Below are 16,725 nucleotides of genomic sequence, written 5' to 3'. Positions count from 1 at the left end.
TGATGCATCCACTGTTATTCTACCTGTGAAAAGGTGCTGCAATTCCTGAGGGAAGCAGCAGCTGGAGGAGACTTGAATAGGGGCAGGCTCAGACAGACTGACTTGCCTTGGATAGTGCTTTTAAAAGGGAAAATTTGTGCATTAATCTGACAACCGCAAGGAGCAATCTTCCTGCATCTGATTATTAAAATATGAACTACCAACAGGACAAATATTTAAAGGTCCTTCTCCTAGAGTTTGTTTCCTCTCCCCTGCCCCCCACTTTATGTAAAATATTGTTTTGGAGATTGAATCTGTTTATCTTTCATTGATTATGCTCATTGTCAGAACTTATATACCTGATATGACTTTTGTGGGCAAAGATAAAAGTGAAAACCTTGACATAAATTAACTGCTAGGCTTTGGAGCCTATACAGATACATATATATGTGTATATATGTGTGTGTATATATATATATACACACACATACATATATATATATATAAGGTTTTAAGGTGCGTTAAGGTGCTCCTTTTATTATTGATTACTTATATTACCTTGCAGTGTCTGGGCTTTACCACCTTTCCTCTTCTCTAGTGAGAAATAAATGACCAACAGGTTCTGGTGTTTCATCACCTTTACATTTTACAACAGAACCTTCATCCCATACTATTTCTCATGCTTTTACTGACTATACCTCTACTGATTTGTAAAAAACAAGAAACTTATTTCCTTCCTCAATACAGATAGATACTTCTGCGGCATCTGGGATCAAATTGCTTTTCCTTCAGCAGCATTAATCCTACACCCAACCTGAAGGACAGGGAGCTACGTCAAATACTACTAGATGGGATTTCCAATATTCCATGTGAACAGCCAGAGTTAATTCCCACAACAAATTGCATCTTTAATGCCTTTGGCTTGAAAGGTTTCCTTATATCACAGTAGCAAACAAAATGATCCTAGATAATTTTTGTGATTTATATGAAATCACAGACACATATGAGTATTACTGAGAGTAAGACATGTTCTCTGCACCCTGCCTGCCCCTGCTTGGCACTGGAGCCCATTTGGAGCCATACCTTCAGTAAATCTGACAGGCGGGTCAGCATGTCAGTGGTGATGGAAGGAATGTTATCCACACACTGGCAGTACTCCAGGATTATTCTTATTAGCAGCAATACTGTCCTGAAAAAGAAGAAAAAACCAAGTATGTAATCTCAGTGCACAAAAGATGCTGCAAAATCAAACACAGGCTAGTCATGTTGATAGAAAGCTACCTAACACTTTCTATAGAGATTATTATAGCATTGAATAAATCCACTAACTGATGTGGAAGCAGAAGTGAAACATAAAAGGAGATTTACATAGATATAGTTACAACCAATACCCATTCCACAGGGTGGTGTGTGGAAGTATTTCATAGGAAAGAAAATCTCTGAAAAATATGTAATAAATGCTAAGGAGCCAGAAACAGAGATGGCAGCTGTGAAGAAACAGCACCAAATATTCAAAGATGTTCAACACCTGTAATTTCTCCTGAAGTCAGCAGGCACTGGAGAATTTGGGAGCTCCTGAATGGAATTAAGAAGGCTGCCCATAGGGCAAGCATGTCCTTTGAATTCAAACACACAGAAGGCAGGAAAACTGATGCAAGATCAAATGTTCAGAATAGATATTTTAACATTTCAGAAAGTTATATCTCTTTCTTCCTCTAGGCAGTAGAGTGCAGAAAGATGATGACAAGTGAATGGAAAATAAACACCTGGAGAATGTTCTGTGAACACGAGGCATTTGTGATGAATGCATTTTATTTGATTAGATGCAATGAAACTGGATGTAGAAGTGTGTAGAAATGAAACAAATATTTGCACTGTGAAGCTCTCAATTGCCTCACAGAGCTAAATATATCAAGTTTCAAGTGAGCAGAGGTATATTATCAAACACATCATATATTAAGCAAATTTTATCCTTTAGAGCAATGCTCCTACTTGACCTGAAATGCTCTCCAGCAGTGATATCATCTGCCTAGCACAGAAGATCTCAGCCATCAGATTCTGTTTCCAACTGAATAATGACACATCATCATGAAGCAACTCATAAAATGACAGCTGGTCCAAGACATCCTGTACATCACACCTTTTAAGTTTGGTGCAAATTGATGTTAGAACTCTGGGGAGTGAGATCTTCCAGGCTTTACTCCCTCTCCAAAAACACTCTCATGCATAATTAATGCTTAAGCCTCACAGTCTCTGGAAACAGCATGCTTTTAAATGAATGAAATAACTATCATACATTTTAAAATGTCTCTGATATAACCAGCTTTAAGAAACCACTTTCCAATTCAAATCAGCCAGGATACCAAGAAATAGCATATGCAGCTTCTGAGATGCTTATTCTGAGTAAGATAAGCAACTATTCAGTAGTGGACTCAGGTATTTTGGTGCTGTCCAGCCTGGAGAAAAGAGGGCTCTGGGGAGACCTTACTGCAGCCTTTCAGTACTTAAAGGGCCTTATAGGAAAGATAGGGACAAACTTTCTAGTTTGCTGGTGACAGGATAAGGAACAACAAACAGTTTTAAATTAAAGGAGGGTGCATTCACCCTAGACATAAGGAAGAAATTTTTTAAAATGAGAATGGTGGAACACTGGTACAGGCTGCCCAGAGAGGTAGTGGATGCCCCAGCCCTAGAAACATTCAAGGGCAAGCTGGTCAAGGCTCTGAGCAACCTAGCCTAGTGCAAGGTGTCCCTGCTCACTGCAGACAGGGTGGACAAAATGATCTTTAAAAGTCTCCTTCATCCCAAACTATTCTGAGTCTACAATTTTTGCTAGAGATGACCGAGATTGCAAGAAATAGCAGTGTGCTCAGAAGACAAACCTGTATTTTCAGGTGTGTGATTTCATGAAATAATTGGAAAAAAACATTCAAATAAAATTATAAATTGAAACCTAGCCATTCAGGGAAAAAATGACATTTTAATGTAGCAAAGAGCTTGTAGTGTTTTATAACTGTTGGGAACCAAAGAGAAACTAGACTGTGAAAGGAGAGGGATTTTTATTTTAAGTAAGATTGCTAAAGTGGTTAGCATTCATCACAGTTCTACTCAAAAGTTCTTGCCAACTAACCCACTGCTAAGAGAAAAGAGTGCATCTTACCCAACTGTTGCATACTTTTGTCCTTCAACAATTAGGAATTCAGCTGGCTTTCTTTCTTCAGTAGCTAGATATTTTAGTAAGACAGGAAAAGGAGTGAGTTGGACTAAAAACAAGTGCAAAAAATACTGTTTATAAAAATGCAGTGCTCACTTGCTAAGGTTTGAGAAAACCCACAGTCTCTGTAGCAAGCACTTCTCTCTTTTACAGGATTTAGTAAATAGCTGATCACCCATCAAAATTTTTACAACCCATAAAGTTACTTCATTATCTGCTGTGATTTAAGATCAAAAAATCTCATAGTCCCACAGTCATTATGGACTTTAAAACTCCAAATACAACAGGTTACAAATAGAAGAAAGGCAGAAAAAGCCACTAGGTTTTCTACTATACATTCTCAAGTGATTTGCTGTGTATATTAATATTTTAGTTTCAAATTACTTTTTCTTTAGGCTTCATTACAGAAGCTCTTACTGATGCAGTTTTTCATGCTAAATCATGTGCTCGAAGGAGGTTATTTTATGAGCAATGGTTGATGAACACATTTTGGTGTCATATTCCATAACTGGAGCGATTATTGCTTTAGTTCACTCTCTGTTATCAGCCATGTTCCTTCTGGTAGGTCAGGGTTTCTCTACCATGACATCACTGTATTTTCTTCCTTCTAATCTCTTGCCATTTTTCTCCCCCTCTCTGCATGTTTTCTTCCTCTTCTGGGTATTCACTTCCCCCCACCATCACTGCAATATAGGATGAGTATCCCCATGAGGTAAGAACACATTAAGCATTCCCACAGTGCACATGGGGAAGGAGGAAAAAATGACTTCTGAGGTCAAATGAGGTTTCTGTGGCAAGGTAAATAATTGAATAAACATGAGTTTTCCCTTCCATGAGCAGCCACATGGCATGCTGCCTTTTATTTGAACTGGCAGAGGAAGGAGTGGGAAGGAGTAGGCTTTGTTTCACACAAGGAGGGCTGAGCACATGCACGTGTCCCTCAATCCCTTGCAATTCCTCAGCAGTACCTTGTGGGAAAAGGCTGAATTTGTGCACAGATTGCAAGCTTCTACATTGGGAATATTTGTATAAAAAGGTAGCTCTCTCACTGTGCTAACACTTCTGGGCGTTTTCAAAAACAAACAGATAATCTTTCAGCACAAAGCATTTCAAAACCAGTAACAGAAAAAAAATGAAGAAAAAGAAAAGAGAACAGCTATCAATTTTCGTCTCATCCCCACAAAGGACAGCAAGCAAACACAGATCCAGCATGTCATCAGAATATGTTCATCAATATTCAACAGCAGAATTCACAGATAATAAATTCATTTCACACCAAGACTGCAAGACACACACCTGTTGGTTTTTTTTCAGGAAGAGAAATTCTGCCGTCTGACACCGAATCAACAAGGTCCTGGAACTCAGCAGGAACTTCAGCTTGCTTCCAGCGCTCATTGTCCAAAAGCAAGCTGGTTATAAACAGAAAAGAGAGGAGGCTGAGAAAGAAATACCTTGTCTTGACACTTCTCTTGCCTGTAATGCTGACAAACAATTTAAAAAAAAAACAAACACTGGCCCAAAATGTTATGTCAGTCATCTTCATGAGAAGGAGGTGCCCAACAATTGTCAGCAGCAAAACAGAACAACACTAGGCTGGTCTGGAGATCTCACAATTTGTTTATTCAACCTTTCATAGGGGACCAAAAACTACACCAGGCAATAAAGGTCTTTATGAGATCACTGCCAATGAAGTAATGTATAAATACTGGAATTTTAACAGCTTTTGATGGATGAGAGCAAACAGACTTGATGGATGTTACTGGTCAGGCTGCTCCTCTGAGCGGTTTGGGTTTTTTTAAGAAAGTAGTTGAAAGTGAATTACTCTTAAACCTCTGAAACAGAGCAATCCTGCCCTTAAGTGTTAGTTTTGTCTATTCTCTATAGCCATTACTGTACTTATTTAAGTAACTGTAGAACAATTCAGTTTGAAAAAAACAAGTTAAGAAAACAGTTAAAGTCCAAATCAAGTGGAAATAACTGGGATTTAATACCATTTTTTCGCTCCCTGCTTTTAAGTATAACTAGTTTACTGATGCTGTAGGCAACAAAAGATTGTGTTCAGCTGGCATACAACACATAAAATTATTAATGGAAGAACACAAAGATTGTCTACCCAGAGGTACCTTAGTTTTGTCTTCCTCTCTTCATGAAACCTATTCACAAATCTATTGGCTTGACTCTGAAGAGCTCCTCTCAAGGACATGCTTTTCCTGCCACAGATCTGCTCAGTATCCAAGATAAAGCCTTCCATCAAGCGAGAAAGAGTAACGAACTCGTTTGAATTCAGCTTCTCTAGGAAGCCATCCTGCATGCAAAGAAAACCATTGTAAGGCGACATAACACCACAAAAATTCAGAGACATGCGGAAATAACTAGTCAGCATGTCTGAGGGCTATTACAGTTTGAAGAGGCACATTATTTAACCCTGTATGTGACAGACAGGGCAAACTGCAGTGCAAGCAACTACCTTGCCACAGACATGAATTCTCTGCATGAAGCATCCAAGACAGCAAATTGGAATATCAAAAAGAGAAATAGGTAGAAGAAACCAATGCTGCCTTGCAATGATTTATGTTAACACTGGTGTGCTCTGAGCATGACCATGCAAAGCCTGTGGCGGCAGGAACAGTTCCTGTATTCCCATCATGGATGCTGCTTCAGAACCCTCATTAAAGCAGTAACCTGGAAGCAAATGCTCACCAAGCATGAGGCACCACAGCAGTCTGACCCAAGCACCTCACCTTTGCTCTTGCCATGAGGAACTTGACTGAACGATCGTGGCAGACATCAGAGGCATTATAAAGTAACTCTTGGATATTGTTTGCCAGCCTGACCAGCTCCAGGTCAGTCAGTTTCATGTCATCGCTGATCCTACAAATGACAGAACCAGTTGGCTGAGCATCAGCTTATGGAGCAAACAGTATTTTTGCACACAGAAGGAAAGAGCCTTGCAGGACCTGTCACATGCAGTCAGTTAATCACCAAAATAATTTTATACAGATGGGATCTTCTAAGCTGCTGTCAAGGTCCTGTCAGCCTCTTGTAACAAAGAAAGTCATAACGGCACATCCTTTTTTTTTAATTCTGCATTCTAATTGCTATTAATGATCTAAGAGTAAACATGACATCGTCATTATTGATACAACAAATGCAATTAACAATTTACTGAGTTAAAATTTATCCAGCTCCTGTGAGACTTCAGCATCGCAAGCATGTGACAGATAAAACACAGCACTTTTCTTCTGATGCAAGTGCAAGGCCTAAAATAGTTACTCTGCACTCTCCACAGCCTTAATCTATCTAGCCTTCATTCTATTACCACTTTAGGCTCCAGGTTCTTAAGGCAGTGCTTTTTACAAAATCTTGTATGACTTGTTTACTGTTCTGAGGCCAGCACTTATTACAGCTCTGCTGTTAATGGTTTATGCCATTAGTGAAGATGGCAATCTTCTGGGCCAGCCCAAGGACTGACAGCACAACAGAAGAGAACTCAGGACACCACTGAGCAGCAACTTGGGCTAACATTGCTCTGTGTATCCAAATACAGAGGAAAGGTGCAAACAAAACCAGAAGAGCGATGAATTAAATTCATTTTAGAACAAAGTTATGCAACCGGCCTCAGAAACAACTTTATTCCTGAGAAGCTCTAGCTGGATGGTGCATTTTTAGCAAACTTGGCAAAGTGCTCCAGACTAGTTTGGATCTAACCCCCCTCCCTTTTCCTGCTCTTACATGTAACCCTGGACTCCTTCACAAATCACTTCTCCTCCTGCACACGACAGATGTTTAGACATACAAATGCCTGTGTTTTATGCACAGCATATTTATTTTAAATCTATCTTCTTCAGCCAGCAGTTATTTGATGGGGAAGGTTTCTACCAAAACTAACAGCTGCTTCAACATGTAAGTACAGATACTCAAGGACTAAGCAGCAAGAGTAGGCCACTTGCTGTCTTCCATCTCTCAGCAGGGTAACAAGAGGTATTTCAGTTTTGCTTCATATAACTCTGTATCCAGACATGCTGGCTTTTGAAGTGGTTCATGCCCGAGTCCCACACACATTATGCCTTGTTCTGTTCAAAAGATAGCTCTGACTTGCAGCCACAAGTAAGGGGTGCATAAAAGGATGCCAAAAGGTTGGTACTCTGGAGACTGGAACACCTCAGGGCAGCACTGCCTATGTAACCAAAGCACTGAGATGGATTTTATTTATTTATTTATGTATGCAGGTCAGATAGTTGATGACAAACAGAAAATTTTTGTCTAGAATTTATCAAGGTATATGCCATGAAGCCATCTTAAATAAAAAAAAAACCAAAACCAAAAAAACCACCAGGAAAAATAGCCACAGGGAACACAGACAGGGAACAGCAATGCTTTCTGCCTTCTAAAGGCATGAATGACAAATAATCTGTCATTCAGGGACTCACATTTCTCTTGCTCTCTACACAAGTGGCCTCCCCAGAAAAACTAATGAAGAAGGGGCTCTTTTCTGGAAGAAGTGACATAAATCAGTCCCTGTACCACTACATATGGAGGTGAAAAAAAGGCAAATATAACAGTGCACTCTGATGGCAGTCTCTAGCGGGAGAGCCACTACACTTCACCTACCTAAAAAGCACATTCCTCCAAAGTAATTTTTGTACTGTGTGACCAGAAACAACCGCCTGCACCTCACCCCTCGTTCCAGCCATGCTGCCAGGTGGAGACAGGCAGGGTGTTCACTCACATCATCTCTACTCCTCCTGGAGTAACAGAAGAGGACGTGTGCTCCTTGCTAGATGAGGAATCAGTGGTGCACTCGGGCTCCGAGACGGAGTCGCTGCTGCAGGGCTCGCTGTTGGGGGAGGTGTTCCTTTGGGAGGCCAAGTCAGCTGCTCCGGTTGGGAGCTCCCCATCACTGAAGGCGTCACTGATGAACATTCCTTCGTGGGTCAGGTAGGCCACCTCGCTGTCCACCATGCTCTCCTTAGCAGAGTTCTTCTGTAACGTGTCCTCCAGGTCTCTGTTTTTTTGGTTCTTGTCTAGAACCAAGAAAACCACGCTACGGATAGTATTTAACGTTGCCTAGAATGAAATACAACTTTTATTACAAAAAAAACCACCCCAAAACCCAGTGCCACAAGCTTGTGCTAGAAAGAGATTTTCTTTTGGCCACAAAATTAAACTAAATCCTGGTTGTATTTTCTGTCGTGTAGTTAGCATTTGGAGGCAGACCCATTTGTCTGATGGCAACCAATATCTGATGTTTCTGAGACAGGTGAAAGAAACCTCATTTGGAGCAATCTAACATGTACAAAAGCCCTGTCCTAATCCCTAGCAGCTTAGAATAGAAGTAATCGAGCAAAAGAAGTATTATCTCTTTGCCACTGCTCTCTTTGTTAGCACTAATCATTTTTGCCCTGGATGCCGATATTCACATCTCCCTTCAATCAGAAGTTTGAACTCTACAAGCAAAACCAACATCTTAAGACTTCAAATGGAAAAGCAACTTCATTCCCTTTCATGCCTGAACTACAAGAATTGTTTGTAAATTAATGTCTTACCTTTACTCTCTTGAGGAAGATGGTGAATTTAGAAAAAATATTCTTCAGTAAATCAAACCACTGAGGAAAATTCATCTTCCTCATCTGGTCCGCAAGCCTGAAAAAAGAGCAGTATTCAGCAAACAGCAGTTGTTTGCTGGCCATGATGCCTACTGGCACACAAAGGAAAAGAAAACATGCTTTAAATGGAATTGCAAATATAAGGAAAACTAGATTTTTACCTGGTAAGCAACAGACACCACCTAAACAACAGTCATGACCAACACAAGGCAAGTGGAGTGGGGAAGGAGGGATATAGAATTAGATCATACTGTAAGAAAAAAGCTTCACATTTATCCTTTAGTTCTTTCCTGGGCATAATGTTCTCTTCTCTGGGATAAGTATGTATTACCAACAAGGGAAGGGTTAATAACATTTTCACAAACCACATCGGTGGAAAATTACAAAAAAAAATGAGACCACTTCTGCTATTAAAGTACAAGTCAGCTGTCTGTGGCAAAAGGGCAGAAAAATCAAGGACAGAAGAAAAGTTAAACCCTGTAATACACAATTTGGTCCCAAGAGCAGAAGACTAAATGCTGGAGAATGGTGACCAAATATCCAACGTGTAAAAATGACCATGTGTTCAGTCATTTCCAATCTGGGTATAAAATCCATGCAGGTTTTGCAACTCACTTTGCTTTATCAGCTGGACTATTTTTATTATCTTGGGGTAACACTTTGCTGAGTCAAGTGAATCATAAAGCCATAGAAAAAACAGAAGCTGGCAGGGGCCCCTGGAGCTGGGGCCTCCGGAGCTGCCTTGGCCAAGCCCTGCTCAAGGCAGGTCCAACTGCACTGGGTTGCTCTGGGCTCTGAGCCCTGGGTCAGTCAAAGCCCAAGTCCCAGAGCACAGATCCCACAGCTTCACTGGGCTTGAGTTCCAGTGTTTGACCAGGCTTACGGGGAACAGATTCTCCCTATGATTCAACCGGCATTTCTCATCTTCCACATCGTGCCCACTGCCCTCTGTGCAAACTCTGAGAAGAGCCTGGCTACATCTCCATTTCTGCTCTGACATTTGACTTTGTTGGGCTTGGTGAGGTTCCGGATGGACCGTTTCTAGGGCTAAAGTTGTCTGGTCTTCTCTCTGGATAGCTCTTGTTCTTGATTATGGGGGAGGAACTTAAACTAACGACGTGTTTTAATACAAACTCCCAGATTAAGGCAACAGGGAATGCTTTCAAGTGGAGATCTCTTCATTCAAGAAGTATCCCCATATATTCAAAAGATATATGCTTCATGTAGTGAGATTCACAGAATTTTAGTATTTATTTAAAAGGTAGATTTAAGGTAACATTAGAATCTGAATGGGAAGTAAAATAATATCCACCCAGAGGTGGACAAAGGCAGAGTCTTAAAATGCAAGAGAAGCATAATCCTTAATTACAGGGAAATTTAAGCAAAAATTAGAACAAAAAATTTATCTGTGCTAAAAAACATACTATACTATCCCCACCCACCACCACAACAAAAACATAAAATCTGGCTGCATACTTACTTAACAACCACTTCTGTATCTATTTCTTCTATCTGCGATACCGTATTAACCACACACTGCCAAATTTTAAGGGGGAAAAAAACAAAACAAAAGATCTTAGCTTCTTTCTAACCACTGCTGAGTTTCATAACAAACACATTACATTAACCCTCAAGTTAAGTAAGGAGAAAATAAGAAAATAAGAAAAGAAAGACATGCTTGTATCACTTAACAATTTGTTTCTCTAAAAACAAACAAACAAACAAACAAAAAAACAACAAAAGAAACCCTCCAAAGCAACTCAGGTCTCCAGTACAACCAATTCTCATTCCAAACACATCTAGAGTTTTACAGCCATTTCATTAATCTCTTTTTCCATTACTTGTAAGCCCAAGGTACAAATCAACTCCACTCAGACTGAAAAAGGGCTTTTCTCCCAAATACCAGTCAATAAACTGAACAAATGAGCAGTAGAGTGTGAACTCATCTTGCTTTACAGTAAGTTTGTACAGTTCCAATGGTGACTGAGGGCTGCTAACTCAAGCCACATGGGTTTTACCTGTGTTCTGAATAATGGTGGTCAGTACAGAAGCTTCTGAAGAACAGAACCTTGTTCTTGAACCATGCAGTGTGCTCAGTGCTTACAAAGCTTTGCTCTTATACTTGCCTAGCAACAAAAACCTACTAAAATTTACTGACCAAAACAGCCCAGCAATGCATTTGAAGAGGAAGCCCATTTGAGGTGTGGCAAGAAAACAGTTTCCTTTATTAAGGAAAAGTACCCCTAAGAGTTGAGACAATGGGCCACCATACAAAAGCATTGCACAAACCACACAGGAATACTCAAATCCTGCCTATTTTCCTTATTCAACAGAAATTTACACTGGAATTTGATTAAATGTTGTCTACTATTAAGCAGAGGGGAAACCAGAAAAACCTAACTTAAATTTTCCCAGCAGAATGAGAAAAACATTTTGAGACCGAGAATGAGCAGAAAAATAGGGAGCCTTGTTTATTATATGATCAAACATAGAATCTGAAAGGAAAAATGTCTCCTTATGACTGCTGATTCAGCCAAGTGAAAAGCCAGTGGAGACTGCCAGGTAGATGAACAACTTTATCCTGTGTTATAGTTCCTTTTTTTTTTTTAATTTACTGGTAATATGGGCCTATCCACCTTGTACAACCAGACCAACAGAACCACAGGGTAGCAATGTGACAGGGATTAAAACAGCCAAGTCTGCAAGTCTGGTTTAAAACAAAAACCTTCAAATAACAGTATTAAAAAACCAAATCCAAACTTTAATAAACCAAGTTCCCAACCCATAATACAGCTGTGAATTGCAGACTATGCTATGAGGACAGGAGATGCCCAACTCAGCACCTATTTCTGAGCCTTTGAGATACAAATCAGAGGGGGTTCATAGCACATCAGAGCATAACTCTTCAAATAATCATCTATCTCTAGGGAAAAAAAAAATTCTTACACTCTTACATAATACTCTCACATATGCATGCAAACAAGATGAGTAAAACTGGAAGTACCAAACACACACACTAAGATCAGCCTAAGATCTGTTTGCAAACAAAAGTCATCATGTCACTATCCAAATTAGCCAATGTATTTTCCCTAAAGAAGTAATATGAATAATGTTCAGTTACAGGTTTGAGCTGGTTATTTATTTATCAATAAGGTTTTTTGGCTTGAAAGATACTATGCCCTAAATGGCAAACCACTACACCAGTGCAGAAAAGGACTTGGGGCTAAATTTAAAGTTTTCTTAAAGGTAAGCACTTCTACCTTCTCCATTACTTCACCTTGCTCTTTCAGAAAAAGGCAAGGATATTTTTCAACCTTTTATCATTTGCCTATGCTAGATCTGTGTTAACATTAAGGCAAGAAATATTTTCTGGACCCTTTGCAGGGAATTAATTTGTTTAAAATGGTAAATTCTTTGATTCACCTTTACGTGTTACACCAAGAACTTGAGGGTTTTGCTTTACAGTGTGTTTGGAGGGAGAGGTTTGCAGTGGGGTTTTGAAGTGTTTGTTTTGTTGTGGCATTTTAATGAAATGCAGTGTTATGACACAACTCTACTATTTTGGAGACCCAAGTGTTAAGAGAAAGGAAAGATCATAACAATGTTAATTTTACAGAGAAAACAGGGAGCTTGTGTTACCTACACCTTCCCAAAGTTATTCTGTAAACACCTCTGTGTTTCAGGGAGCCCTTTAAGTGTCTGCAAGCTCTCAACTGAGACACTAACAGCCACCAAAAAACTTCATCAAAGGTATTCTTAATGACTAAAAAAATTATTTGCAAGGGGTAGAGGAAAGCTTGTCAGATATATTAGAAATGTTTGTCTTACCTGTTTAATTATATTCTTTGCAGTATTAATCATTTCATCTCCATATATTTCATAAAAATTTAGCTTCCTTTGTTTTAGAAGTCCAAATACTAGAGATACAAGTCTCTCCTATCAAGAAAAAAGAACATGTAAAAAAAACCCACACACACATGAAAAATATCAAGGGGAAGACAAGAAACAATTTGAAGAAACTGCACAGCAGTAAGAAAGTTCATGTATCAAGCACACAGTGAACAGCATTTAGGTCAATCCAGTTCCTCCAGACCAATGCCAAGCTTTGCCTATACAAAAAAAGTTCCCTGTGGCAATACCAGCTCTCTGGTATACCAGTCTCTTTCTCCCACCCCTTTTCCTGCCAATTCCTCAATTGGCCACATTCACAAGTGCTTAAACCTGTGGATATTTCTGACCATGAGTGAGTTTCCTGATCCTGAGCAAGACTGACACTTAGCACAGCCCAAGCGAGAGGCTGGCACGCTACAGCACAGAGGGCAAGAAACCACAGGGCAGAAATGGGAGCATTGCAGTGCTACTGCCAACCACTACATCTCATGAAATGGATTAAACAAGGCTGAACAGGTCATAGGCTCTAGCAATTACTGAAGAGCCCCACAGGCAAAATCCCAAAAAATCTTTTCCGGGCTAGAAAGCAACCACAATAGCTTCATCTTCATATGTTTATGATCTTCAGAGGAATGAGGAATAAATATCTATAGATATACTGTGAATGAAGCATGCATTCAGGGAAAACATATGCTTGGTATAAGCAACCACAAAAGCATGGGGAAACAGGGTAAGAACAACATGCAAATATCAGCTTTCACTGCAAAAGTGGAATTTTACAACCAAGTAAATGAGAGTCCATGTTCTTTTCCACTTACATGCTAAGGTTTATGAAATTAACTCAATATACATTTAATCAGAGAAAAGAGAACTGATGATTTTGAAAAAGTGGGCCTGGATTGCTGTTCAGAGTTTAATTAGAATTATTTAATCTTATCAAGCACAAAAATAAATGGGAGGAGAGAGGTGGGGATGAGAAGATAAATAGTCTAAAATTATAGTGTTGCTACTAGGAACCTGAGTAAATTAGTTGGTACTAATTAAGTATGTTAAAGTGCAAACATATTCATGAGACAGTTTATTTCAATAACAGACATACCTCTTCTAGAATTTGGCAATCATCTTCTAGGGGTCTATTTAAATCATTGCGAGCATAAGTTGAAAACTCTGCAATCATCATTTTATCTATCAGCTTTTCCAGTTCACAAAGCTGTGAGCCAAGATGCCTAAAAAAACCAGCCATTGAGATATGAGCCAAATAATCAACCTGAAAACGAATCATTAGTTCACAGTTGAAGAAAATAACCACCCAGCAGGAAATTTCCATGCAATCAACGCTGGCTTAATGGGAGGCTCCAATCTTTCACTCCTCAGAGCAGTTGAAATCACGCATTTTTCAGAGGCACTGTCACCTTACACCAAAACATATGGACTTGAATATTGATGGAGGATAAAATTTGGAAGTAGGGCTTTTTTTTTTTTTTTGGAAGGTGTCAAGTACCTTTTTGCCCAATGAGTGCACCAGAACTATGAATACTCAGTGCTTGTCAGTATAAAGGTGTTAAAAAGAAGGAATACTTCCTTTGCTTGTCAAGTTCCTCAGATCATCAGTCCACACAAGGTCTAATTCAATCATTTGAGCTTTTGATGTGGTCACAGACTAAATTCACATGACAGGATGTCTTTCAGAGAACACACAGGAGTTTTCAAATTTGCCATTTTTTATGCGGCTCTAAATGAAAAATGTTTTTCCCACGTATGGGAGATTTTAAACCATATTTTGCAGACTGTTGTCATACAGAGCCACAAGGGAATTTCTCACATCAGAAATACCAACCACCCTTTAAAAGTGGGAACTTCAGAGATGTCAAACACTCCAGTTTTCAACTTCCACTAACAGCTGGGAACAAGTATCTGTAAAAATCAGACTGCCTTTTTAAACAAAACAAACAAACACACAGACACTTTGAAAATGAGAATTAAGAAGAGCTGTGATATTTTACATAAGGCTAGACACAAAATGGGGGGGATGAACATGGCTTTCACTCTGTGCTGGTATAGCTGGAACCTTTGCTGTCATAATGCTAGGTTCCTCCTCCTTGCAGAAACCCACATGGCCAGCACCGAGCAGAGGTCTATGAATCTTGCTGGATCTGAGTCGCGCAGATTTATTTATTTATTTTAATTTCAAGGTGACCAGGGATGTACCTGCTTTTGAAATTGTTGTTCAATAATTTATTGGAATGGACAAAGCAAACACATTGCAAATATCTAATTTAAGCAAAAATAGCCTGTAGAAAATCCAAGCCATGGGCATTTCAGAACAGATGCAACAGGAAAATACCTGAAAGGTTATTATAACTGGAGCTGCAAAACTGAGAGCAGGACTAGGAGTCACAACACAAAGGCTCTTACTGAGGTAAGCATGAAGATGCTCCTTGGTACGTTATTCTCTACCTGTGCTGAACTGCACTGAAACACACCAAAACCTGTCCTCTCAAACTCCAGCTATGGAAACATCCAACAACAGACCCCAGTATCTGCCCTCACCACTTTGTCCAAGAGGTTCTAGTCCCTAGCAGCCACAAAAATCCCTCCAAACAGAAACATTCAGGAACAAGTCAAACCTTAATTCACACTCCAGCAAAACAACTCGGTAATCATCTCTAAACAGGTATCACTCACACATCAGATCCCTACAATGACTATGACAACTTGATCATGTTAAATGATGACTGCACGGTAAAACTTCTTTTAAAATACACAAATGAGAACTATTTTTCCATGTATCTGTGTTTTACAGCATAAAATACTACAAAAGTGTGGTTTGCCAGAATACCTGTGGAAAAAACCCAACAAAACAAAAAACCAAATCAACCACTCCCCACAAAGAAATGAAATCACGGTACCTCCATCACCCCAACAAGGACTGTTAAAATGATGAAGGAAGTGTTTTCACAGATTTTTAAGTTAGTTAAAACATTAGCTTTCTTTTGTAAAATTAAAAGGGTGAAACTTGAAAAGGTTAGAGCTCTAAAACTTTAATTCTATCCTGGAGTAGAAGCAAGCAGTTAGAACTGACACATAACATTAGGGACATTAACTTAGACTAAAGACACCAATGTGCTACTTCACACAACCTCTATGTTTTTTTCAATTTTTGCTACAACTAGAAACTACACTTTTCTTTGCATACAATATGACAAGGGAAAAATTAATTGATTTGGTTAGTTTTCTTAGTGTTTTATGTTGATGATTCTGACATGACTGAATTTGAAACACCAAATTCTACAAGCTGCCATGGAAACACTAAAACAAGATGTTGGGGGGTTCTTTATCAGATATTTAGTAAAAAATAGTAGGTATTTAGAAAACGTGTTCTTGCTGTAGAAGTCTCTTATAAAAACTTGACAACTGCATCATTCTTGCTCAGAATAAAGCAAGACGATCTCTTTGCTATTTCTTGGGGAAAGGTGAAGAATATGTGCTTGCCACCAATTTAATTTTTTTTAAAAATTTTATTTACTTTTAGAAACACAACATTCTACTGAGAAGTTCTACCATCTTTCCACTGCACATTATTTCTTCACACAAGTTATACACACAGGCCATTGTGAGATTTGGAAACTGTGCTGGACTTCTCAACTGTGCTTGCATTTCTGGTGGGGTACATCACTTAGATAGCCCCTAACCCGCCTTGGTAAGCCTTTACTGTCCAAAGCAGAGAGGATATTTCCCACTCACATCACTGTCTGTAACTACCAAAACAACTAGCTAAGCTTTACTCATAGAAATTATTCTTTACAGACAAGATTATGATCTACCTGCAGATATGTTCCACACCTGAGGGTAATTTTGAAACAACGGCAGATCCTTGGGACATCTTGTCAATCAACCACAATGACAAGAGAACAGCACTCTCTGCTGACAGAGTACACAGGTTACCCAGCTGCAAAACACAGCTGATTCTAAGTGATGCTGTCACAAGGTTGTACAGATTTGTCACCAAGGTCAATACAAGGGTGACTCAGACAA

General features: G+C 39.3%; 1 protein-coding gene across 1 annotated transcript in view; it reads right to left on the bottom strand.

The window, feature by feature from the left end:
- VPS54 (VPS54 subunit of GARP complex) overlaps nucleotides 1–16,725 on the bottom strand; it is a 46,652-nt gene that overhangs the window by 10,989 nt on the left and 18,938 nt on the right. The window contains exons 9-18 of the mRNA XM_033056802.1: nucleotides 13,790–13,916; nucleotides 12,628–12,735; nucleotides 10,280–10,335; nucleotides 8,740–8,836; nucleotides 7,923–8,260; nucleotides 5,935–6,064; nucleotides 5,317–5,498; nucleotides 4,490–4,602; nucleotides 3,140–3,203; nucleotides 1,063–1,168 (exon numbers count right to left, since the gene is read on the bottom strand). Of these exons, the coding sequence (XP_032912693.1) occupies nucleotides 1,063–1,168; nucleotides 3,140–3,203; nucleotides 4,490–4,602; nucleotides 5,317–5,498; nucleotides 5,935–6,064; nucleotides 7,923–8,260; nucleotides 8,740–8,836; nucleotides 10,280–10,335; nucleotides 12,628–12,735; nucleotides 13,790–13,916 (1,321 nt within the window). The remainder of the gene's footprint in view (nucleotides 1–1,062; nucleotides 1,169–3,139; nucleotides 3,204–4,489; nucleotides 4,603–5,316; nucleotides 5,499–5,934; nucleotides 6,065–7,922; nucleotides 8,261–8,739; nucleotides 8,837–10,279; nucleotides 10,336–12,627; nucleotides 12,736–13,789; nucleotides 13,917–16,725) is intronic.

The sequence above is a fragment of the Catharus ustulatus genome, chromosome 3 (genome assembly GCF_009819885.2).
Source record: "Catharus ustulatus isolate bCatUst1 chromosome 3, bCatUst1.pri.v2, whole genome shotgun sequence".
In the NCBI taxonomy this organism is placed as follows: Eukaryota; Metazoa; Chordata; class Aves; order Passeriformes; family Turdidae; genus Catharus; species Catharus ustulatus.
This window is presented reverse-complemented; position numbering and strand designations above follow the sequence as displayed.